The 24371-nt window shown below is 37.0% G+C and overlaps 1 protein-coding gene across 9 annotated transcripts in view; it reads left to right on the forward strand.

Moving 5' to 3' along the window:
- Positions 1-24371, forward strand: part of PHLDB2 (pleckstrin homology like domain family B member 2) — a 71138-nt gene that overhangs the window by 24026 nt on the left and 22741 nt on the right. For 7 of the 9 annotated variants that reach the window (XM_062596866.1, XM_062596839.1, XM_062596898.1 and 4 more), the window contains 7 exons: positions 2228-2371; positions 3223-3360; positions 13424-13552; positions 17829-17984; positions 18736-18846; positions 20486-20575; positions 23875-24018. In XM_062596866.1, the coding sequence (XP_062452850.1) occupies positions 2228-2371; positions 3223-3360; positions 13424-13552; positions 17829-17984; positions 18736-18846; positions 20486-20575; positions 23875-24018 (912 nt within the window). The remainder of the gene's footprint in view (positions 1-2227; positions 2372-3222; positions 3361-13423; positions 13553-17828; positions 17985-18735; positions 18847-20485; positions 20576-23874; positions 24019-24371) is intronic. The other 2 variants (XM_062596890.1, XM_062596883.1) reach the window with 2 other exon arrangements.

Here is a 24371-nt window from a genome sequence, read left to right on the forward strand (position 1 = left end):
TTATTTTATTTGCTACAAGAGCTGTTTACCTCGGAAGTTTTTCCCAAGGGATGTAATGATCAGGGAGAGTAAAGAAAAAATAGAAAAATAGTATTTTCCATGGGAGAATGATTTAACAATTTAAAGCTACTTAGATAAGTAATGTTTCAGAAATCCTACTTAGAACTATTACTGTGCTGAGATTTACCAGAAAAGGGAAGTTCTGTCACTTTCTCCTTAGCTGAGACTCCTCTTTTCTGTAAAAAGGAGAGAGTGTTTTCTCACTGGTGAACTAGAATAATTGCAAAGAGGGAGAAGAGGAATTGCCTGAGCTGAAATTACTGCCCTGTCCACTTCCCCTAGATTGGACGTAAGCCACTTGTCTAATCAGCTGTTGCCTCTCGCGAAGTGTACTGTGGCAGCTTGCCTCTTGGCACACTAGGGCAATTCCTACATTTGTTGCTTCTTTCCTATTTACTTCATACTGCAGTTTTGCTTCTAAAGGGGCGTGGTTCTTTAAAAAATGAACTAACAACATTCCTAACAATTGAAACATCAGAATTTTGATTTGCGTATTATTTTTCAATTAGTTGCCATCTGGAGGCCTTGAGCTGGGACAGCAACAGCTGGGGGTGAGGGGATGGGGAAAGGGCCTTTCGTTTGTTCTTAAAAAAATGAAAAGCCTAGGTTCTCATGTGCCAGAGAAGCACTATAGCGATACCTGGTGATAGACATTGTGCTAAAAAACTGTAGTCGATAATTAGAATGAAAATCATAGTAAGACCAAGTAAGGCCATAATAGCAGGCTTCTGTTTAACTATTCACGTATTAAAAGTACTTTCTCTGTTTCTCCTTATTACTTACAGAGTATATATGCTATAGAAGCTTCAGTATTTTTACATGCCTAACAGAAATTATATTTAACTTCTGCTTAACTTACATACATGCTTATGTGCAGCAGAAGTGTGTATGTGTAAAAAGAGAGAGAAGTAATAGAAAAATGCCTTATCTTATAAAGGGGTACCTTTCTGCAAATCTGCTGAGTCTTTCAGTGTAAAAAAAGATGTTGAAGAGGCACTTGCCATTATGGCTTTACTTAATCTTTCCAGTGCTTTATGTGTTTGAAAGTTACAGGTCATTTCATTTGCCAGTTACTGTGGTCTTCCGTTCTCTCACATTCATGTCTGTTACTTTCTTCATACAAGTCAGAGATCCTATTTTAAATCCTTGTTGGGAAGTGGAAACTGAAGATGTTGTGTCAGCATTATCTGAACAGGATACTGGACAAAAAGAAGTTTCCTGCTAGGATTACTAATGCTAATCAAGGAATGCCATTCATTCATTGTAAAGGGTGTTCTGCTAAGTCCAGAGAAAAGCAGTAACAAGCAACTGTGTTAATGAAACTTGCCTCATTGTTTTAAAATATCAAGGTCGGGTTTGTACATGTTAAAATGCCTGCTCTCAGAATAGCCATTCAGTAGCTGAGCTGAGCTGCTTTTGAGCAAGGCTGTGTGGTCTAGCGGTGAATGCAGAGCCCTGCACACAGCCTCATTCTAATCCTAACTGGAGGCAATGAGTGAGCGACCTTACAGAAATAATGTGCCCAAGGGGTCGGGGAACATGAAGAATATATTTGAAGCTTGATACTCTTCTTAATATAGCCTTTCCTGGTGTAATAAGATCAAAATATTTGCTTAATAATATTGTTTAATTCTCTTCAGTCATCTAATACATAAATGGAAGTGAAAAGAGCGGTTAAGGGTGCTCCGCCTGCCAGTGCTAACTAGGAAGAGAGGACCAAATTTTGTCCCTATGTTACAAAAGATGCCATCTTAATGGCTAGTTAAAAAATGTCCTGTTCAGCATCCTGGCTTTTGTTATATGCACAGCTGAATACACAAAAAAAGTATCTTCATCTGTCTATTTTATTTCTATAAGGATTTTTTAAACCTAAATAGCATAGCATGTAGAATATTATCAAGCAGTAGATTTTAATAATTCCTGGAGTATGAATAGTATTTACTACTCGGTGAACTATTTACTTCCAGTACCTGCAAGCAAAGTATTGTGTTTATTTCTTTTGTATACTTTCTAAGTATAGAAATAGCAGTGGAGTGGGTATGAAATTTGTAACAGGTTAAAAATTGGCAATACAGTACTTGTCTAAAATGAACAAAATACAAAAGAGAGAAAGGAAACACAGGGTTTAATATCTATCTAATAAATCTCTTGTAATGTGTGATTGCAGGTACCAGAATGCCTAAGTGATGAGCAAAGAGGGCAGGAGCTTGGTCGACTAGAGGAAGAGCGCATAGCAATACTAAATAATTTGGAAGAACTTGAACAGAAGATCAAAGATTTGAATGACCAGATGGATGAGTCCTCAAGAGAAGTATGAATATATTTTGATTTTAAATGTCTTGGTTATTAAATGTATCTCATAGCGTATGTCTGATATGTTCTACAAATATATAAGAAACTTGGGCATGTACATACCCTTCAGATTCTCTACTTTTTCACCAACATTAGGTATACAATAATATTACCTGATAGTCTCCTACTATCAAGGTTATTTTTCCCTAGCAGGGAGATGGCTGCAGCACTCTGGCCTTTCCCAGCTGTAACCATAATACTCCTAAATGGAGTTAGAATAATCTCGCTTGTTGAATAGTCATTCAATTGATCAAAATATCTTATGTCATTTGGGAGTTTTATGGTGGTATCTCATGTGACCATTTAAAGAGAAAGGAAGTGCAGTAACTTCCTTTTTAACCTTGTTGTCCTTACATTGACAAGGTTATGTGGCCCTCTTGACTTCTGGAATCTCACAGTTGCAGGCTAAGCTGGCCAGGCATTTAGGTTGTGCTTACTCCAGTTATCAGCAACAGGAAAGAAACAGCTGTTCCAAAAGGATTTCACATAGAGCTTGTGCACAGATAGTTGGTATAATACCATACAGGAGGAAGCACAGAGGAGAAGAATTAGAAAAGAAAAAGTTTTAAAAAAAGGAATCCTCAAACTGAAGTTGGTTTGGACTTTATTTTGCAGTATTATATGTTGCAATTTTACTTTTTCTCCAATTTATGATCTCTTTTTAACTTACTTTTGTGGGATCAATACTTTTTAAAATGTTTCTCTGTTGTGAATAATCACCAACTCCCTCCCCTTCCCCCAGAAAAAAAAGTGTGTGTCAAGATTTCTTCTTAATCTGGACTGCTTCTGAAAAATGTTTTGTGTTCCTAGTTGGATATGGAATGTGCCCTTTTGGATGGGGAACAGAAATCTGAAACAACAGAGCTTCTGAAAGAGAAGGAAATTTTGGATCATCTAAACAGGAAAATAGCTGAGCTGGAGAGAAATGTTATTGGTGAAAAGACAAAGGTAACCAAGCTGTCTTAGCTAGCTGTGTTCTCTGTTCCTCTTGACCTTCAAAATATGTTTATGTAATTGATGGAGGGGTTATTTTGTGAAGTAGTGTGTGTAAGTAAATATACTTGATAGGTGTAAAAGAAAATAGTTCTCATCAACAGCACACCTTAATGATCTTGTCTCCCAATGTATGTTTGACAGGCAAAATATAGTATGCTTAAGTAAAAAGATCTGACCTAGAGCCAAGATATTTTAGATTAACAAAGAATCTGTTAGGACTTGGACTTGGGTTGTCTGTTGTTTGAAAGGACAGTATTAATTGAACTGTTCCAAGTCAAAGGAATAAAATGAAAGAAGGCTGCAGTTTCAGAAGATGGCTTTCTCTTTTATTGCGCAGAATGATAGATGAGACATCTGTTATGCATAGTTCTGAAGTAATTATGTTGATTTATTTTGTTTGTTGACTGACAATTTTAGTGCTCTAGAATAAATCTCTCTGGGATAAAGTCAAAGGAATTCATTAATTGTCCTTGTGTAGCTGAATATTCAGTTGCTCTCAAATATGCAGCAATGTCTGCAAAATATGCAAGCGCTATGATAAAATTTTAAATACAAAAATGGAAAAGGCCTGTAAGATAAACTTGTCATCTTCAAGCCAGAAAGAGATTGTTTCCTCTAGTGCTCTCTGTTGACTTTTCCAGCCACCAGTTCATTTCTTGTTAGGACGTTCCACAGCCAATAACATCTCAAGGTCAGGAAGTTTTTCCGAGACATTGAGCCAATAATTTTTCCTTTTAAGGTTTCATCCTCTACCACATAATTTTAATCTGTCATTTGTGGCAAAACTCTAATAGCTATTCTACCCCACTTTTTTATACTTTCAAGAAATATTTGAAGCCTTTTGTGTGTTCTGTGTTCTTTGCTTTTGCTTAGACAAGCTGTACTTTTTTTGCTTTTTCACACGTCCTGTGTATTTCAAGCCTTACAGCTTGCTCTGCTTTTCTTTGATCTTTTTGTCCTCAATTTCTATGTACCCTATTATGAGCCTGAACACTATTTTGCAGCTGTACTTGCTCAACCTATATCTGTAAAGGAGAATGGTACTCTTACCTCTTTGCTCTATGAAATGACACCACACATCCAGTTTAAGCTTAAACTTTACTGGGCTTCCCTGCCTGCACCTTTCCTCATTCTCAGCCTTCCTCTCAATGATACTGCAGCTTTCAGTGATGCCTGTGGTCACATTTTCAAGTTTTCTCTGGACAACTCGAGAGATGTTCCTGTTTTTTATATTTTTTCTATTTTAGTCTCAAGGTTCAATGAAACTAATGCAAATTATTCTAAAACCTGTAGGTTGATCACATTTCCTTGCAATCATATGATAGGATGTATAACATTTTCGTACTAGTGTGTAACGATGAGAAAACTAAAATGGCAAGTCTAGTTAAAAACGTTTAGTTGAACTGAAAAGTGGAAAGCAGCCTAAAAAAAGGACTGTTGTTATTTAAAAAGTAGGTTTACTTAAAACATTTTCTTCATTATGAGGCACAGCATTGGTCGAATCAGTTACAATAATTTCATTCCTTTTTCCTGTGTTCTCTATTACAAAGCAGGGAAAAAAAAACAACTAACGAACCAAGCAAACAGCCCAACTTTTGATGGGTGCTTGGGCTGGAGTTAAACCTGTGGCTCAGTTAATTCTGAAAATACCTTTGTAGAAATAAACCAACTCAAAGAGAAACCACAGATTTTGTTCTGGGAGATGTCTGAAAGGATTACATAAATTTGAAAGTTTGAAAAAGAAATGAAAGGCAAAAAATCTGCAGCGAACAGGCAAAAAATATCATAATCTAGCAGCTGAAGTGCTTTGGAGAAAATAGTATCAGACATCAAAACAGATGCTGCTCCTAATGCTAGCAGCTAAAAAGTTCTGGCTCACTGAAAACAACAGATTTTAAATCTTGTTTTGTGCATCTATATGTTTAAGGTCACAACCCTGCAGATCTGATCCAAGATAGACAAAATCTTAACTCTTCACTAATACAGTGCCAAACCTCCACAGAAAAACAATGCATATGTAGAAGTACTAAGTGATACTTTTTGCCGAAGTAAAGTTAAACTTATGGCCACCATAACACCTTAATTGGGGCTCAGTTTTTGACTGGTAGTTGCCATCTTTCTGATTTTTTTTTTTTTTTTTTTGCATTGTTTTCTTACAAAAGCAGGTGTTCTAATATCCACGTAGGGGCCACATTTTTTTCTTGTTCTTTAAATATTTCACCCATAATAATACCCCAAGTGTTGATGTCGGTGATGTATCCTGGCCAAAAATTGTTGGATCCATCCACTCCTACAATGGCTACATTCTTGTTAGGGTAAGAAATGATATCTGAATATGCAGTATGGTGTCTTCTTGAGGTGAAATAGATGGTTGATCTCAGTCACCAAATGATGCCAGGATATTGGTGCAGTACATGATGGTACTTGCCCCTGTGATGCCTTTGGAGTGACTTGAGTCTCTCCTGGAATTTGTCACTGCTCTCAGCACCTGTTTGACAGGAAACCCCTGCCTGATTGTATTTCTTCCGTGTTGATGCACCTGTTCGAAAAACCTGGGGAAAATTCCTGAAAAGAGAGATCACAGACTGTGACATAATTATTGGACCACGTATGTACTCAAAATAGCCTGTAAGTGGAAGACTTTGTGCTGCTTTCTACCTGTGGAGTTTTTTTTGTTTGTTTGTTTATTTTGTTTTAATTTTTAAGCCTTATGCATAGATCATTTAGATGAGGACACCAAGTTTTGCCAACTTTTTTACAGTCTTAAAGCCAGTATTTAAAAAGAAGTTTCTAGCTTTTGTGATGACAAGGCAGTGCTTGTGAAGCATGAGAATTAATTGCAAAGTGTACCTGAAGACAGAAGGCAAAGAGAAATAACTTAGGTCTCTTGCTTTTTCTCCCCTCTGCTTCTCCTATAGATGTACATAATATGTGTGTTTAATAGATGTATGTTTATATTTAAACTTTCTTAAGGCAGTTCTACTATTTCTGGCTATGCCATTTCATGTTTTCTGAGCACTTTTGTTTTGGCCTTACGGACAGTGCTTAGAATATCCTGGCATTAACCCTTCAAAATAAAAAATAACCATTGTCTTTCTAGGCCGAAAAGAGAAACTGCGGCTTGGAGGAAAATAGTACTGAAACAGGGAAAGGATTAGAGCCACCTTATGTCAGGCAGTATACAAGAGGAAGGAAAAGAAGAGTTTTCAGGGAGAGTGTGGTATAACTTGAGGGCCTGTGTTTGGCCTGAACACTTGTGAATTTAATTTTTGGCAGTGCCAGTAAGTGCTTTGCTGGGGTACAGTGTTTTTGCTTGTAAATCAGGAATGGATGTTGTGAGTGTATTTGTACACTGTTCGGTACACTGTGTTCTGATCTTACTCAGGACCTATCAGCCCTATCAAAATACCTGCCAGGGCTGAACGGTAATGAAGAATGAACGAATCAGTGAGGAGGGTTATGCGATAGTTCAGGGACAGTGCTAGTAAGTCAGCAGTAACACAGTTTGACGCATGCAGCTTGAAGCTCTTCGGGAAAGAGCTTTTCTGCAGATTTTGACAAAATTATTTTAAGTGCATCCTGCCTTGGAGAGAACTGAATGAACAAGTGAGCCAGTCAGCCAATCTCCCTTTTCCCCTGCCATCCGGACCCAGCTTCCTGTAATTACCACAGGTCATGTCATATTACTGTACTGTACATAAGCAATAATGTTACTATTGTTTTGAGTGAAATAGCACCTCAGTTCTACTGTGCTATTTACAGTTATGACTTCCTTGCAATTACTTTTAGTCCAGAGTTGACATTTGTCTGTAAGGAAGTTGGAGAAAATTTTACTTACTCAATTCTGTGTTCTCCAGATTTACCGAGTACTTTCTCTTCATATGCCACTTCCTTAGTCTGAATAGTTTTAAAATGTGCAATCTAGTGAAAGTAGAGAGGATACTTAATGACTTGCCATCACTCACATCTCAAAGTTAAAGCATGAGGATGAAAGTACAGCAGGGAAAAGAAATAATGGATTAGTGAACATAATAAACAGGAATAACTCAAAATGAGTAATGAGTTCAGCAGCTGTGTTGTTGCAGCTAAGCATAGTTAAATGGGAATTTTGTTAGCATCAAAACAGTTACCTACAAAAAGATGATGTAGACTGCATTTTAGGAAAGAGAGGCTGTTCTTTGTCTTCTTGAGGACCTTTGCATTGTATCGTGGTAGAAATAGCCTGGAACTCTTGTCTTCTATCACACTGGGCTTTTCTTTCCCTTTTCAAGAGCAAGTTCCCGATAGAAATCACAAGCAGCTGGCATGGCTAATTCATTTTCTTGGAAAACATTTTATTTTGTCTACATGCTTTTGTGGAAATATTTTTCAGTCATTAACAGAATACCCCAGACATGCCAAAACATTTGAAATTCAGCCTCTTTGCCAAATTGGTACTGCAAAGACTTACATGAATTAAGCCAAGAAAAAAACAGCTATTTGATAATCCATATGAAGAGGGAAATCAGCAATCACAGTTAAATATACCGGTGATCTCTCATGAATCATTTCTCTTCTCTGTTCATAATTCTTGTTGTTTTTTATCCTGATGAATCTGACAAATTTATATGTCATAGCCTTTTGAATCTTTCCTGGTCAGATTCCAGTTTAGCAAAGTGTTTAAGAACAGGTATTAAGTCAATGAGTTATCATTTCTATAATACTAGTTACCTCTTTAAGACATGATACATGAGATTAAGTATTCTGAGGAGATACTAAGGATATGCAATAGAGAAGGAACTAATGAGGAAAGAAGATCATTGTGAAGAATTACGGAGAAAAATCTGAATCCCCAAATACATCTTTTAAGAAAACTGAGAGAGAAATAATAGTAAAAAAGGGTTGACCAGTAAAGGAAATCCTCTTATCTTCTAGATCTTGAAGACTGTACAAAATTTTGATTTTCTTGCTTTCAATATTTGTTTTGGTTTGGATGATTATTTCCCCCTCTTCTGCATTCGTGAAGGAGCAGTACTGTAAAATCAGGGGTTTTTTTGTTTGCCTCCCTGTCTGTTCAATAAAGCAGCACATTGCAATGCTCAGAGAATGAGCCTAGAAATTCCAAAAAACTTCAGCTGTCTTAGGAATAAGTTTATTAGTACAACTGTTGTGATTTTTACCTCTAGCAGAGGCATTGCTTAGCCCGATTTAAAATACTTTTTAACATTAGTTTGGCACATGCATGTGAAACAAAACCCTTGAGAAGAAATCATTCCAACCAACTCCATCACTGTATAATCTGTTGTGATATGTTGATGTATTAGTTACTCCTTATGCAGTTAAAAAAAAATCACTGTGAAATGCCTTCTACCATCATGTTATTCTCCTTTTCTTATGCCTGACGTATTACTTGTTCTGTTAATTCCTTCTTTCATAAAAGCAACAAGGGTTCAGTGACATATAACTGAATCATGTAAATATTATGCTTCTCTCCTGAAACAGATCAAGGAATGCAGGAAAAAGTAGTCCTGAAATATAGAGGAAGAACATGTACAGATTATTTACAGTAGGGTGTGTTTCTTTTCAATGGTATTTTTAGTCAAAGTTGTATGCGGTCCTGTTCCTTTCGCAAATACCAGCCATAGCTTTGGAAACACTTTCAGGAGTACTGGAAGCGTTGGTTGGCCTCAGAATTATTTTTTTCCCCAACTACACTGTTGGTCCCTTGAGTAACCACCAAAGTAACATTTCCCAACCTGTTCCCTGTTAGGGAATAAGTTACTTTCTTGAAAATTTGCAGCAAGAGTTAGACCAGTTTCATTAGCTAGGTTTTAAGGCAGATTTTCTTCCTCTTCTGCTTTCTTTTCTCCAAAATATTTTACTAAATGAGCAAACTGTAGTATCATACCTCTTTCAGTTGGACAGAGATTATTTCTGTAGCTTGTTTCTTCTCTGCTTCTAGCTGGCAGTCCTGTTTGCTGTAGACTTTTGAAAAAGGGGATAAATGTTCTTTGGAATGTATAAAAAAGAAAGGGGTGAAAACATAAAGTTGAGGTGGGGAAACTTTGTACCAAAGAATCGTGTATGTTTCTGCTTACTTGTCAGAAGACCTGTGGAAGTTTTGACACTAGGCTAGTCCATGTTTGAAAAGAGCATGCATGTATGAGGCTTGGTGGGTAAAGAGATCTGTGTATTTAAAGGCTGCTATGACAAGTTGCAAGTGAGTTGGACTGAGGAAGATTCTAGAGAATTTCAGACTGGAACATTTGAAGTAGAAGAGCATGCTGGATGGAAAGACATTCAGTATTTTTTTTCTTTATTTATGGCCTGTAGATTTCTTCTTCACTGCTTCTCTTTCTCTCTGACAATAACACATGCTGATTTTTATTTTGTAAAGTTGCAGAGTGAGTCCTACTCACCTAGTCACAGAGTCCATTTCACACTGACTGGTAAAAAGGTTGGGTTTCTTCCTTTTCTTTTTTTTTTTTTTTTTTTTTTTTTAATTTATTTTATTTGATTTTTTTTAGAAGTTTTCTGCCTGTTTTGTGCACGCTTACTCTGACTTACTTCAGTACATGTGGGAAGGTTTCTTCCGAAGGCACATATATGCAGGCTGTGTTCTAAAATTTTACTTTGCCTGCAGTAGCAGAATGTGATGAATGACAAATTGAAAAGCAGCACTTTTTCTCCACAGAAGGGGTGTGGGGACTTGCCGGGGTTTAAATAGCGGTGTTGATCAGACATACAATATCCTTAACCACAGGAGACAACACTGAAACAATTTGTGTCTCTCTGTTGTTTCTTTTGTTCCCACTCTGGTAGAGGCTATGATTGTCCTTAACACTTTCCTTTTATTTCCTCTGTGTCTTCATGATCTATGGGATGTTTTACATGTGCTGCATATATGTTCTTTGTTCTCTCTTTTGCTCTAAAATCAGTTCCGCTAGGTCTGAAGGTTGAATTTCTTTCAACCCATGTTGGTTACTTATGGTCTGTGTTCATATCCACAGGGGCTCTGCTACCATCCTGTGTCTGTACACTGCAGGGACAACATTACACCTCAGTTCTTTCTACTGCGGTGCTTAGTGATCAAAACTGGTCTCAGCTTTCCCTCAGCAGCATCATAAAACAAGTGAATCCTAGTCTTCAGATCTTGCTCTCTACCCCTGCTGATCCCAGGTTCATAATGCAAATTAGGTAGTATGCTAAGATCAGATGCTATACTTCACTGATCTGGTCTTCTCTTGGATGGAAACAGAGTGTTAAGAATTCAATCATACTACAGTTAACGTAACTCTGAAATGAACACCGGGGCTGGAAAGCAATTGTTTGCAGAGAAATGTTTAATATGTATAAGTTCATTTGGTTAAGATGAGGATGAGCAACCTGAACACATGCGTTTTATTCGCAGCTATGCTACTGACTTGTTGAACAAACAGCTTAGAGTGAGCCGCAGGCCTGCATTAATTAGTTGGATCTTGCATGTGGTTTACAAAGTTGTTAGTCTTTTCCCTTCTTAAAGAACTTTCTTTGATCCATTTATAGAAAAGTGTAAAAAAAAAAAAAAAAAAAAAAACCACTAATTATTCAGTTCATTTATTTATCAAATTATTTGTGTGAACTATGTGAACTTAACCAAATGCAAAATTAGAGATGTGGGTGAACTTAATTCCACAGCTGTAAAGCATATAAAGCTACTCAGTGCTGAAAGTGATATTTCCTGTTAGGACTGCACATTTTGAAAGGAGCCAGTTTGGTGGGCTGTGAGCACTTCCTATGCTATAAATAGACCAGATGAGTATCACTTTCAGTCTCAAAGGAATATCTTTCTAATTTCTAGAGGGAAGTAATACTATCTCTGGCATGATTTTCAGTTTTATGCTTGCTGATGATGCCTCTTCACACTTAGTTTTGACTTGCTTTTTAATGAATGAGTGTACTTGTTGCAGTGCATAGACATTTAGAGAGCTATTAATAGCTTCAGAGTAATAATATTGTATGTAAGGTCACAGAAGTCCTTGCTTCTGCAAGTTGTTGCTTTCTTCGCTTTTCGTTCTACCTAGCCGTGTGACAGACTGCTAATTCAATGTTAAATGGGCAGAAAGGTTTGTAATGTGGAAAACTACTGATTTATGTATAACTTTCCTTTTGTGTTGAAAGTCGATTCAGGAAATAAGGGGCTGAGGTTTAGAAATCACATCTCAAGGGTTACCTGCTTCTCTGCCATGGTGCAGTTTGCATGATCCATATTCTTTTTCTGAGCTCTGCTTCTGTTGTTATGACAGAAGCCAGTGCAGGAAGCCCAGGTAATTGAATATGCTGGCTTAGTTGCTCATTTTTACAAGCTTGTTAAAAAAAAAAAAAAAAAAAAAAAAAAAAAAACAACAAACTATATATGTTTGGCATTTTGCCAGTCTGATTACATGGGCAGAGAAGCTGCCTGTGGAAGTAAAAATATCAAACCTGGGAATTTAATTGCATTGGGCTTGAAAGTGAATGTTCTTGTTATTTTTAAATACTGGGAAAATGAAATCCCAGCAGCTGATCCCACTCTGATTTACAGATAAAACTATAAAGAAAGCAGGCAACTAATGTAAGTTTGTTATTGTGCCTCTGCTATGAGTAAGAGTTTGATAACCATGCCAGGAACAATAAAGAGAAGTTTTGTAAGAAAGACCATCATGCAGTTTGAAATGGAAGTTACATATGGTAAAAGAAGTTTCCTCTTCATGGCATGTGCCATAGGGTGCTGCAGTGTCTGACCACATAGCACTTGCTGAACCAAACACTTGATTTTTAAAACTAATTAATAGCTGGGACAGGAAAGAGAACAAATGAGTGGACACTGTTAAAATTTAGATGTTCTTCGAGCATCTGAAAGACAAAGCTAGAATATTTGGGCTGATACTGTGAGGTTTTTGAATATTAAGGACTGTTAGAGACCATCTGAGAAGAGATGCATAACTATAGAATGAAATGTAGAAAAGGGGAACTGTATCAGTGTGACTCTAAAAGGTGGCAAAGAGACCTGGACTATTTGATCACTTCAGCTTTTATGGTGTATCAGATGTATTGTGTTCTCCAGTTATGAATTATTCTGTTGAAAAAGATGTATCTGGTGTGTTGGCCAGTGCAGATGCAAGTAAATGGCCTTGGCAGAATTCTGCGTACTCTGATCTGTTGGTTTCCAAATTGTGGTCCAGACAAATAGTAGTCCACAAGGTAGTGTTAAGTGATCAGCAGCTAGTTTTCAGAACAGTGCTACAGAGTAAAATACGCAGTATTTTATTACAAAGGTTTAAAGGTTAAAGGCTTTTGAGGGTGATAAGTGCTCTGTTGAGTACTACTGCGCTCAAGAAGTCAAGTGGGTCCAGTGGGTCAAGAAGACCCACTGGACTAGTTGCAAGAGATTGTAGGGAAGTAGAGCAGATCCCAGAGAACAAGATACAATTCTCTCATCCTGAAGCAAGTGAAATCATTTGCTAAATCATTTGCTGTTTTTGCTGCAAGATGGTTTCCTGGCCCAAAGTTATTTCTTCATAAAGCTCTATCTCACTCTATCTTTTCACTGATTGCTAGTTGTACTCATCTGTGCAGAAGCGCCTAGGCATGTAATTCATTCACACATCGAAGTTCCAGAAGTTCCTGCCAGACTATTGTCATTTGCCCTCCTTTTTCCTTTCTGAAAGCTACTCTTTTCTCTTTCTTTCATCAGTTACCTGACTAACATGGCTACCATTTCCTCTTTTTTTTTTTGTTTGGTAAGACAGTGTTTAGCCAGTAGGCTTGAAAGGCATCATCTAGGCACAGGTGCAAAACACAGTCATAGGGGAGAGAATTAACTGCCCCGCTAAAGTGATAAATGTTTTGTTTTGATCATTTTACATCCCATCATTGCGTTTCAACTAACAACAGGTTTCTGTCTTTGACCTACATGCTGCAACTATTCTTTAAGGTTTTGTCACACACTGTCATAATCACTAACAACTGCTTGGGTTTGAAGGTAATTCTGTTTATTTTCTGGTTCATGCTTCAGGAAAAATTAAAACTTGATGCTGAGAGGGAAAAACTAGAGAGGCTTCAGGAGCTTTACTCCGAGCAGAAGACGCAGCTTGATAATTGCCCTGAGTCCATGAGGGAACAATTACAGCAGCAGCTGAAGAGGGTCAGTAGCAAGTTTCAAGATTGCACTAACTTTTTTTTTTTTTTTTTTTTGGTTAATTTTAGAGTTAAGTGTAACGTGTTTTGTTTCACTTGTCCAACAAATTGACTGAACATACTTGCATTATATAATTTTTAATAGTCATGAGGTTACCTTTTTGTGGGACATTTGTAATAAATATTTTGCGTGGTCACAAATGAGTAGAATGCAAATGGGTGGACTATAAATAGTTTTGTGCTGAATGCTTTTAAAAGCTTTGGGCTACTTGCATGTAATCAGCACCTCAGGCCTAGTGGCTGGTATGAAACCTGTTGGAATCATGATGTTTAGATGGACATTAGAGCATTGCTTTTTAACTGTATGAGCAAAGAATGACTATTGACTTAGTGAGATCACTTAGTGAGATCTATTATTTTAGCACTTCGCTCCCATTTTTCTTCTTTTACTGTTACGTAATCCTCTTTTGCAATGGTGTAAGTTGCGTTCTCTCTGAAACCATGCATAACTTACTATTTTTAATACATAATTTATCTGTTAGCCTGAATTGTGTCTTGAAAATTTCATTTTGAAGATTATTTTACCTATTAAAATAGCTTTATTTTTCCTACATTCTCAACAGATGTACATTAAGTATTTTTTTCAGCCCTTGTATAGTCTAATTGCACCTTGAATTTATTATGTGTTATCTGTAACCTAAAAACCTACAATATTTTATGTTGTAGGTTAAAGTACTGTTATTTTCTGAGGAAGGATTGTGAAGTGGTTGTGGTATTCATTAGTAGTTAAGTAGGTTTTACAGCACATGTAGCCAACTGTAACATAAAATCGTTTTCAAAGTGTCTGTACTGCAAGCTCAAGAGGACATATGAAAGTTGGAACTTGAATTCTTTTCTGGCTTGAGCATTTACATCAGTAATAATGTCTGTAACAGTAGTGACCAAAAAAAGACTTTTTTGTTTTGCAGGAAATATTCTTTTAGAATATTCTTTTAGAATATTTCCTGACTTTTCCCCTCCTAATAATTAGATTTTATTCGCAGAATTCTATCTTGTTTTTCAAGGATTAAAAAAGTTTAAAAGTCTAGCTTTGGAAATAACAATGTTAAGTACTTCTGTAGCAGTTGAAGTGTTTGCTGGCTTTGAGACATATGAAGGTTTTTGTAAGTTACCTAACAAATATGAAATATTATGTAATACCTTATAAGTATTAACAAGAAAAAGAAGCCTTTCCTGTGCTTTCATGTATTTGAAAGTATTAGTTTGTGAGAAGTTGCAGTCCTATTGCTGTGGGATGGTTAAATGTACTTTTCTCCTTTCAAGTTGGCTTAGTAACAGTTTTAGATTGAAAATTGAAGCTGAATATGAACTATAGGGGTGCGTTATATGTGCAGCTGCTTCTATTGCATATTAGTCCAGCCTATTTGTAGTGAAAGTTTGCTGTGAAGGAAGTAGTAGAAGTTGTCACTAAGACAGTGTACAGTATCTCTCAGATGGGTATCAGGTGTGAGAACAGTTATGACTTTACTCCAAGTATCCTACCCCTATAGAGAAAATCTCTTTTCTTCCTCAGAAATAAGTCCAATACAGAATTAAGTATCTGAGTTTTGAGCAGGTTATATTGTATTACTTTACTGTCACCACAGTAAGCCCTGTCTGAAGATGCAGAACTCTCATACTGTTTTGACTCCGGGACTTGTGAGCTGACAGATGTTCACAGCAGCTTTGTGATACGGGAGCCCAGCAAGCTGGCAGCAAATGTCACACAAACAGCTGATTGCACTAGGGGGCTGGAGTTGTCTGGTTTGGAGTTGGAAGTAGATGGTTGGAAAATTAGGTACACATCATTGACTTAGAGCTGCTTCCTAGTGTTTGCAATTAATGCACGTCCTGTGTTAGGCGGGCAGACCACTTCATCAGTGACTGCTGAAGTGATGAAACCTGAGGGCTTGAGGAGGGCGCTCAGGGAAAGGGTTAATCTCTCTGATGGCTTATTAAAACTTTATTAGCATGCTCTGCTTACTTAGCTCTCAGTATGAAAGTGCCAAAGCTTCTGCTGTTCCTTTGTTCTCCTGTGTCTGGGTTTATTGAAATATGTAATAAATGAATAATGAAAATAGATGACTGGATTTCTGCACAATTATGAAAAGAAACTGCCTACTGTTAGGAAATGCCTTACTGTTCAGATAAAATTGTTCTAGTTCTTATGGATGTTGTTTGCCTGGAGAACTCCCATCATATCCTAAAGTAAGGGGTAGATTCTCTCTTGCTGACTTTTGTCCACTACCATTGCAGAAATAATGGAGATAACGGACAAATTTGTGATTTGGAAGTCCAATATGGAAGCATTGTATGTACTATTTGTCAATAGAGTATGGTATTTTCATGTTGATCGTTTTAGTAAAAGGTGGGTACTTGCTATGTGACTTAGGAAGCTATTAACTACAGCCAAAGCAATTACTTCTCTTCTAAGTAGGATCCCGGAGAAGGTTATGGAAGAGCTCTGCAACAGGATCTCAGAACCAGATTGTTTGCCCTTGCCACTCTGCTGTGATCCCACAGATGGCCCAGGGTCTAAGTCTGCACTGAGTCTAGCTGGCTGATAATCTTGCTGCAAGGCAATTAGAGCAACTGTTAAAACTAAACCACTGCCACTTACAGATTGGAGAGTTTTTAATTTCAAAATAGACTTGATCTTGAACTTGATACGTTTTTTTCAGATAGACATAGTAGTGCAGAATGTGGTAAAATACCTGTTCCACAGTGTATCTCACAAAGAATATAATGTTTCATGAGGTGAACTAGCTATCAGTGGTCTTTTGGACAAATGTATTCACAAAGGAATTAGAAACAGCCTTCTCTGAAGTCTGTCTCTTCTTCTGCCTCAGTAGCAATTGATTTGATATGAAATAGCCTGAATTTACTGACTTTCATGGCATGGGCAAAGCCGTTCTATTTATTTTCAATGCTGAAAATTACTGGCTGGTTTGAATAGAACGTTTTTGTGTTGTAGGTAACAGCTTCTCATGTCATTTTTAGCCAGTATGTCTTGTCTTTGCTTTTGATCTTTGTATTATTTATTTGGAAGTGAGAAACATATCTTTGGAGAACAGTGACAAAATATTGATATTTTGTATAGTAACTTGGAGTCTTTAGCTGCTATATCCCAAGTCTTCCCCTGGTACTTTGGCAGCTTGCTTTGAATGCTTTGTAGCTATATGCACATCATCAGTCACCAATCTTTACCTGAGGTTGAAATAAGAAAAAGGTTAAGTTTGCATTTCTCTTCAGCAGTCTGGAACTTACAAATAGATGTTTGTGTTACGAATATACAGATACTGCAGGAGAAAGATCAGCTTTCAGTTCTCACACTGAAAAGCAGTGAAATTATATCTGGTTGTCCATAAGTGGAAGGCAGATGTTCTTATTTCTTGAGACCTTTCTGCAACATTCCACCTCTTTTCGTGACAAAATCTGCTGTTGGTCCGTGGGAATGCATGAAATTGGTTTGATTTTTCAAAAGTAATGTGTCTACTAACTAGCATCGAAGTATGCATGACTAGAGTCTTTAACTGTGTACTCGCCTGGGGAACAATTGTGTCTGCTGCAATTCAGGGTCCACATGTAGCCACATGTAGTTGAACAACTAGTGTGGTTGGACATTGCTGCTCAAGTGATGGAATTGTGCAAATGGCATGTAACTCCACATATCTTCCCTCCTACATGGCTGTATCTCTGTTACTAAAAAGGCACAGTACTTGGGCTAGGCTTGAAGAAATTATAACCACAATTCAGCCTTCTTCTTTAAAGAGTGTATTCCTGTAGTTAGTTCAGTGTTACTGGAATAATACTTTCTGTCCTTTTTGGTTGCTCAGCAGATGCTATCCCAATTTGGCATGTGACAACCTCACCAAATTGATTCATACTTTGGTTGTGTCGCAGCTAGGCTACAGCAGAGTGATCTGTCTAGCCAGGATGCGCTCAGTGCTTCAGAGGCTCCAGCTTGCTCCAAATACTATAATAAACAACTTGTTTGCAATACAGGGGATTAATCTTTCTCGGGAAGGAGGACATTAGGAGTGATGGGAAAGAAACATGAAAATAGTGATTAGCACTATTTGCTCTCTTGTTACAACTTATATGAGTTGGTCATAAGAACATTGAGCTTCTGTCTGTTTGAACAAGCTGTGTGAGACATGCCGCTTTAGAATGCAAATTTTGTGTTTTGTTTATCAGTATCTCTTCACTGGTTACAGTTAAACATTACTTTGTTTTTGCTTCAGGATGCTGATCTGTTGGACATAGAAAGCAAACATTTTGAAGATTTGGAATTCCAGCAGCTTGAACATGAGAGCAGGTTAGATGAAGAGAAAGAAAATCTAACACAACAGCTCCTGCGTGAAGTAGCTGAATATCAGCGTAGCATTGTCAGTAGAAAGGTAAAAGCATGAAAACTTGTTTCGTCTTTTTTTTTTCTTTTTTTCCTGAAGGGGATCTAGAACCTGGATCTAATGGATCTAGAACCTGCCCATCTGTAAGAAATAATACAAAACTTTTTCTCTTTGGAAAAGTTTTTGCAGCTGAACAAAGATGATGGCTCAGTAACATCCCCCACCTATCAAATCATGCAATTCTCCAGAAAGGAAATAGAACAATAAAAAGTAATACCCTGTTTGCATACTTGCATATGCAAATAAAAAGCCCTCATATTTGCAACAGAAAGTACCAAAGCATTGTGTTTGTCTTCATTAAGCAAGGAGATTCTCATACTGTGGACATAACTACTGTTATTTGATGCTGTCATGATGATTTTGTTAAAAGTAAAGATAGAACACCAGATTAAGAAAAATCTCTTTATTTTTAAAATCAGTTGTAAAGGTCTTATTTCAACCTTTTACATAACAGTTTTGATCGGAGATCAGAAGTGGCATCTCTAAACCAATTCCATTCAATATGTTAGTCACTGCATTATCAAAGATCGTGTGCAATTGTCCTTTTCTTTTGTCTCTTAGAGAAATTATGTCCTTACTATCTAAATTATGTTTAATCATCTCCTTCAAAGCAGTGGACTGTCTTGTAAAAACTTATTTTCCTATTGTTTAGGCTCTCATGAATGCAGTTATTGCTGGAGGTTGTCCTGTGATTTCAAAGTTAAATATGTAAAATGTGATTGTTCTATTTTTATGTTAGGAAAAGATTTCTGCTCTCAAAAAGCAGGCCACTCATATTGTCCAACAAGCACAAAGAGAACAAGATCATTTTATAAAAGAGAAAAATAACTTAATAATGATGCTGCAAAGGGTAAGTATTTCTTGTCTTTCAACTATTTTAAATGTGTAATAAAAGAGTGTATAATAAAAGAACTTAGAACATGAGAAAAGCATTGTCGTATAGAAACTGGCAAGTCAGTATTACCTTGATGGGCATCTTTTACTTTCAATGTCTTGGGGAAAGAAAAGGAAAACATATTTTGTAATTTAATTAAATTTAATTAATTAGCAGATTTCCTAAGTGAAAACTATAATAGCATTTGATGATAGAATCATAGAATCAGTAAGGTCGCAATGGACCTCTGGAGATCATCTAGTCCAACCTCCCTGCTCAGCAGGGTCACCTAGAGCATGTTAGACAGGATAGAGGCGTTCCCAGTTAGGAGCATTCAACCTGAGGCATCCACCAAGATGCTGAAGATAGAAGCCTGACCTCTGTTCCATTACTGGAACTGCCAGAGGGCCACTAAGGACATGAAAGCTAAAAGCTTGCCTTTCTCTGCTAGCTAAACAGGGAGCCTCAGCCCCGTGTTGGATCCTCACGCTAATCTTACGCATCCAATATCAAACAAAATCTGTGCATGAAAAGATAACAAACAAAACCTGACCTTTGCTGTTAGGATTTTATAATATGATACTGTAATGCTTGCAGTGACTCCAGTAAAGGATTTCTGAAAGTGCACATAGAACGCTCAATTTTTTGATTTGTAATAGGCTATACTAAGCCACAAAATTAGCTATTTAGATCAGTGAACATCTATTAAAAAAAAAAAAGCTGTCTTGAACTCTTCATGTTCTTTTTTTTTTTTTGTTCTGTTTTAATCGTGAGAGGAATTATGTTTAGTTCATTAAGAAACGTGAATGTTTTCAGAATGCTAAAAGCTTTCAGCATTTTTGAGGAGCTTTTTGCTTGGCTTTTTTTGTTTTTCACCTTTAACAGTTTAATAGGGCTTGCTTTTCAGACCATTCTGATCCTTCCCCAGTAAAACCTAGCCCTTTTCTTCTTCTCAGAAACCCTCAGACTGAGGACCGTCAAATTCACAGACTCCCAGAAGTGGTTGAGTATGTTGTGATAGTGTACACTGGATAGGTGGTCTGGAATTTTTTGAAATTGATGGGAATCAAGCTGAGAGAAAAGGTGTCCATGATTCCTTCTAGGCTTGGGGATCATGAAGCCTTTTGTAGCTGCCAGGTATTTGGGTGCCTTGTAGCATCTGACTCTGTAAGGTGACACTCAGGCCAACACTGGTCCCTCTGTCTTTCTCCTCACAATCAAGTATGATTTCCATGCAAGTGAAACCTCTGTACAGGGACCTATGGGGATGATCCAGCTAGGTCACCAGTCTGAACTGGTGGAAGATGAGGATCTTGAGTGCCAAGGGCACACTCCTGCAGGCCAGTTTACACATAGCCTGAGACTTCCAGATGCTACTTCTTAAAGATCTTTTCTGAGTTTAGATCTACTCTTCTGAATCTTTGCAAAGCATCTTGTGGGAGGCTACTAGAGGTTCAGTCCTGCTGTGTAAGTGAATGAAGTTGGAGTTCTGCTGTATAATTTCTAGCTTTCTATCTTAGAGTGTTTCTTTATTCTCTTAGAAAAAATGGTTAGCATTTATTTTTACTACATTGCTATTGGTTTTTAACATACACTCTATGTCTGTTATTATCAGGAAAAAGAGAATCTCTGTAACCTGGAAAAGAAATATTCTGCACTTTCTGGAGGAAAGGGATTTCCTGTCAGTCCCAATAGTCTAAAAGAGGTAAATAGGTTTCATTGCTTTTTACTTCACTATGTCATAGGCTTAACTTTTAGTAACATCTTACATGAAAACACTTTAGTGGCTAGTCACACACTTTTTTGGAGATGATGAAATTACTTTGTAAGATACACAAATGCAGAGTAGGGCAGAAATAGTTTCTCTGACATTTTCCCAGATGCGGCTGGCCCTAGGTAAATTACAATTTTATAATGAGGGGATCTCATTGATAATGAGGGAAATCTAATTTTCTCAAAATGGACAAGTAAACGTCATTGAAATAAACACAAGGTTCAAGAATAACTCTGTATTGAATATATTTCAGTCATATTTTTGTACTATGTATGGTATCATTGGCCTCTCCTCTTTTTTCTTTTTTCAAGGCTCTACAGAAATGTATTAAAAATGTACATTTTGATCTTTTCATAAAGCACTGAGTAAAAGTTCTCAAGCTCTTGTAGTCAGAAGATTGCTATTGAGCTATTTATTTAACTATTGTGAATAGTGAGAATACAGATGCCAAATATTTTTGCTGGAAAAATTGAGTTAGTTGAGTTTTTACATGATGAGCCTCAGAGCTTACCTGTAAATATCATCTTAGTTTGGAGATTACCAGTTTAAGCTCTCAAACTCAAATCTGTGAAGAAGGTCAGCATAAAGTAAGCCACAGACTGTTATAAAGATTCAGTCAGCACATATAACATTAAGTCTACATATTTATCCTCTTCCACTGAATCAATGAAGTTTTTAAGTTTACAATGAAGTTATAAATAATAAATGGAGAAACAGGAAAAACTAGCATTTAAAATACTCTGACAGGTATCTGTGTCGCAAACACGTGTCCTCTTCGTGCCTGGGAAATGTGATCTTGCTTATTTGTCCTCAAAGTTCCTGTGAACCAGGAGGGCCTTCAAAAGATGGCAGTGGGGCTGGACACTCTTCCTGACTGCAAACCATGTTGCTTGTGCTTAGGTATATCCAAACTTTCAGAGTCCAGGTGTGCTCTGATGTGCACATCTGACCTCCCATCAGGAGATCTGGCTTTGCTTACACTTTTATGGGATGAATCTGTTTATTTTCTTGCTAGAGAAGGGTGCTATCTCTGATTTTTTCTCTGTATCCACGTAATGGTTTGTTTAATCTCAGATGTTTCAAAATGCAACTACATTAAGTGAGCCTGACAGCCCTTTTATTGAAATGGTTTGTTCAGCAGTGTCATTCTATGCATTGCAGTGAAATTACTTAGGATTTACTTTAAGGTAAATGAGAGAAGAATCAGCATACATTACTTACTTTATACTCTGCGTCTCCTTAGGCTCCCTCCTATAGAAGAAACTGCTTTCTTTGTCAGCTGTTACGTTTTGTTTCACTTCAGTTTAGTTTTTGTCTGACTGTTCTTTTGTTCAGGAACCTTTAAAAATCTGCTCCCAGGTGGCGCACAGGCTTAAACAGACTCCCTGAACTGAGAAGTTATTTTTGCCATGCAGTTGTTCATGTATCAATTGGGAATTTAATCTGTGCTTTCACTTTTCCCTACCTCTCCCAAGAAAGCATGTGTTTCTAACTCTTTTCCATCCACCGTGAAGTTTACTCCCTGTTTGCATAGCTGCAGACATGAAGAGGGCCTCATAGAGTAAAGAAGCAGGATGCTTACTCCAGACCTTAAATAAATTAGGAAAATCTGTGCTGTTTTGAAAAGTTCAGGTTTGACAAAACTTGACTTGGATCTTGACTTTTTTTATAAACATACTGGGAATCAGATTGGGATTATAAGAGTCTGAATTGAATGCTTTTCATATACTGTTAAAAATGTTTTTATTACCTGTGAAAATGAATGCAATATTACACAGCAACTGGTTCTTTCAATCCCATTTAAGTGAATTTTATGTTTATTAACAATGGATTTTATTTTACTCTGCTATGGCCTATGTTTTGAGGGGAAAAGTCTAGTAGCTTACCTATTCTCCTCCTCATTTAATATTTCATCAAACTGTATTTGAGTTAAGATTTGCCTCTTATTTCTAGAGTGCTGTGTTCAGGATGAGACTACAGTTTCCAAAATCGTGTAGGTGGCTTGAAATAACTGATAAACACATTGAAAATATGCTAAGAATTAAAGGGCTGTTTTCCTTCTTTTTTCTTCTTTTTTTTTAACATGCCTCCTTTGATCATTGCTAAATTTCTGTATTTTTTAAAAGAAGAAATACTAGAGCAATCTCTTATGGCTTCTCTGATCATTTAGGTGCCAAAAGTATACACACTAATGTGTCAGCATTCTGGTGCAGTCATGAAAACATAACCCTTTTGGAGACCTTCCCAATTTAAAAGCAGCTTACTATATTGATTTGAAAACAGGCATATTACTATCACATTTTTGTGACATCATTTCAAAAAGGATCTATTCTTCTTTTGAGTAGTCTTTTTGTCTATGGATAAAGTGTTGAGGCCTGAATTTTTTAGTCTGGTCTCCTATAGACCGTGGATTATAAGCCATATTTTATTTTTAAATAAGATTTATTTGGTTAACACTAGAACACGTATAATCATTATATTCTCCCATTATATCACAACTCTGCCTGCCTGAACCTGCTTCTTGGGCAGAAGTGTGCTCTCATGTCCATTCCTTTTCCCAGTCTGTCACCTCCTGTATGTTTGTTTAAAAAAAAGGTGGGGGGGGGGGGGGGCAAATTGAAATAGCTATTCATGGGGCTGACACTAACAGCATCTTACATGAGCTTCCCAATAACATCTAAAATTTGGAAGCAACTTTCACACAATACAGATGGAAGATGTTGTGTCAGGGTAATATGTAGAGTAACAGTGGCATATCTTTGTGTAAATTCTTCTCAATTCTGTTAGTTATTTGGCCTACTTAAACTGAGCATAATTAGGCACGAAATACATTGAGGTAGATTATTTAAATAAAAACAGAAGTTTAAGAAATAAAAAGGTGGGTGAAATAAGATTTATTTTTCCTTTCCCTCCCATCTGTTTTACTGACAAAAAGCTATATAACTTCTAAATTGTATTTATATTTTAATAAAATCTGTTGGTCACTTAATGTACATTTGCCTTTTGATGACACAAATGTATTTAGAATTAAATGATGAACAATTTTCAGAATCCAAATATGCAAAATTAGAAAAGTGTGATAATTTTATTATGTTTATGTTGAACTGTTTAGATAATAATGAATATTTGGCTGTATCACTCTAAACTAACTTTCATCATACTGGATACATTAATCCTCTTGCACGTCTTTTGGCTTTTGCTTCTTTTAACTTCTGAATTCCTCCTTTTAGGGTTATATCAGTGTAAATGAAATTAGTGAGCTGTATGGCAGTTCCACGAATATATCCCCTTCCACTCAGCCCCCCAAAGATGCTGAAGCAGTTGCCACTGAGCCCTCCACGGCTGTGCTGACGAGCCAGCCACAAAATAAAGAGGTTTGTTTGAGAGACATTTCCCTTTGTTTGCATTGTTTTTTCGTCACTGCCTTTTCTGCCTTTTTTTTTTTTTTTCCCCTCCTTCCCCCTCCTTTTGGTCATTCAACATGTAGTAAATTGACCTTAAGGCAAACTGTCATCTCCCAGTTAATGAGTCAGGTAATGGTTTAAGAGTAAAGCTGAAGGAATGCTCCAGCTGTAAAGTGTCTTTGATGTTGGAGATGGGACTCTAAGGCCAAAAAACCTAAATGAATATGACTCGAGCAGCAATAAGTGACATCTCTGCCTATCAAACACTGAAACGTAATGCACGCTTGGAGAAGCGTCTGTGGACGCATTTAATGATCATTTGT

The sequence above is a fragment of the Rhea pennata genome, chromosome 1 (assembly GCF_028389875.1).
Source record: "Rhea pennata isolate bPtePen1 chromosome 1, bPtePen1.pri, whole genome shotgun sequence".
NCBI lineage: Eukaryota > Metazoa > Chordata > Aves > Rheiformes > Rheidae > Rhea > Rhea pennata.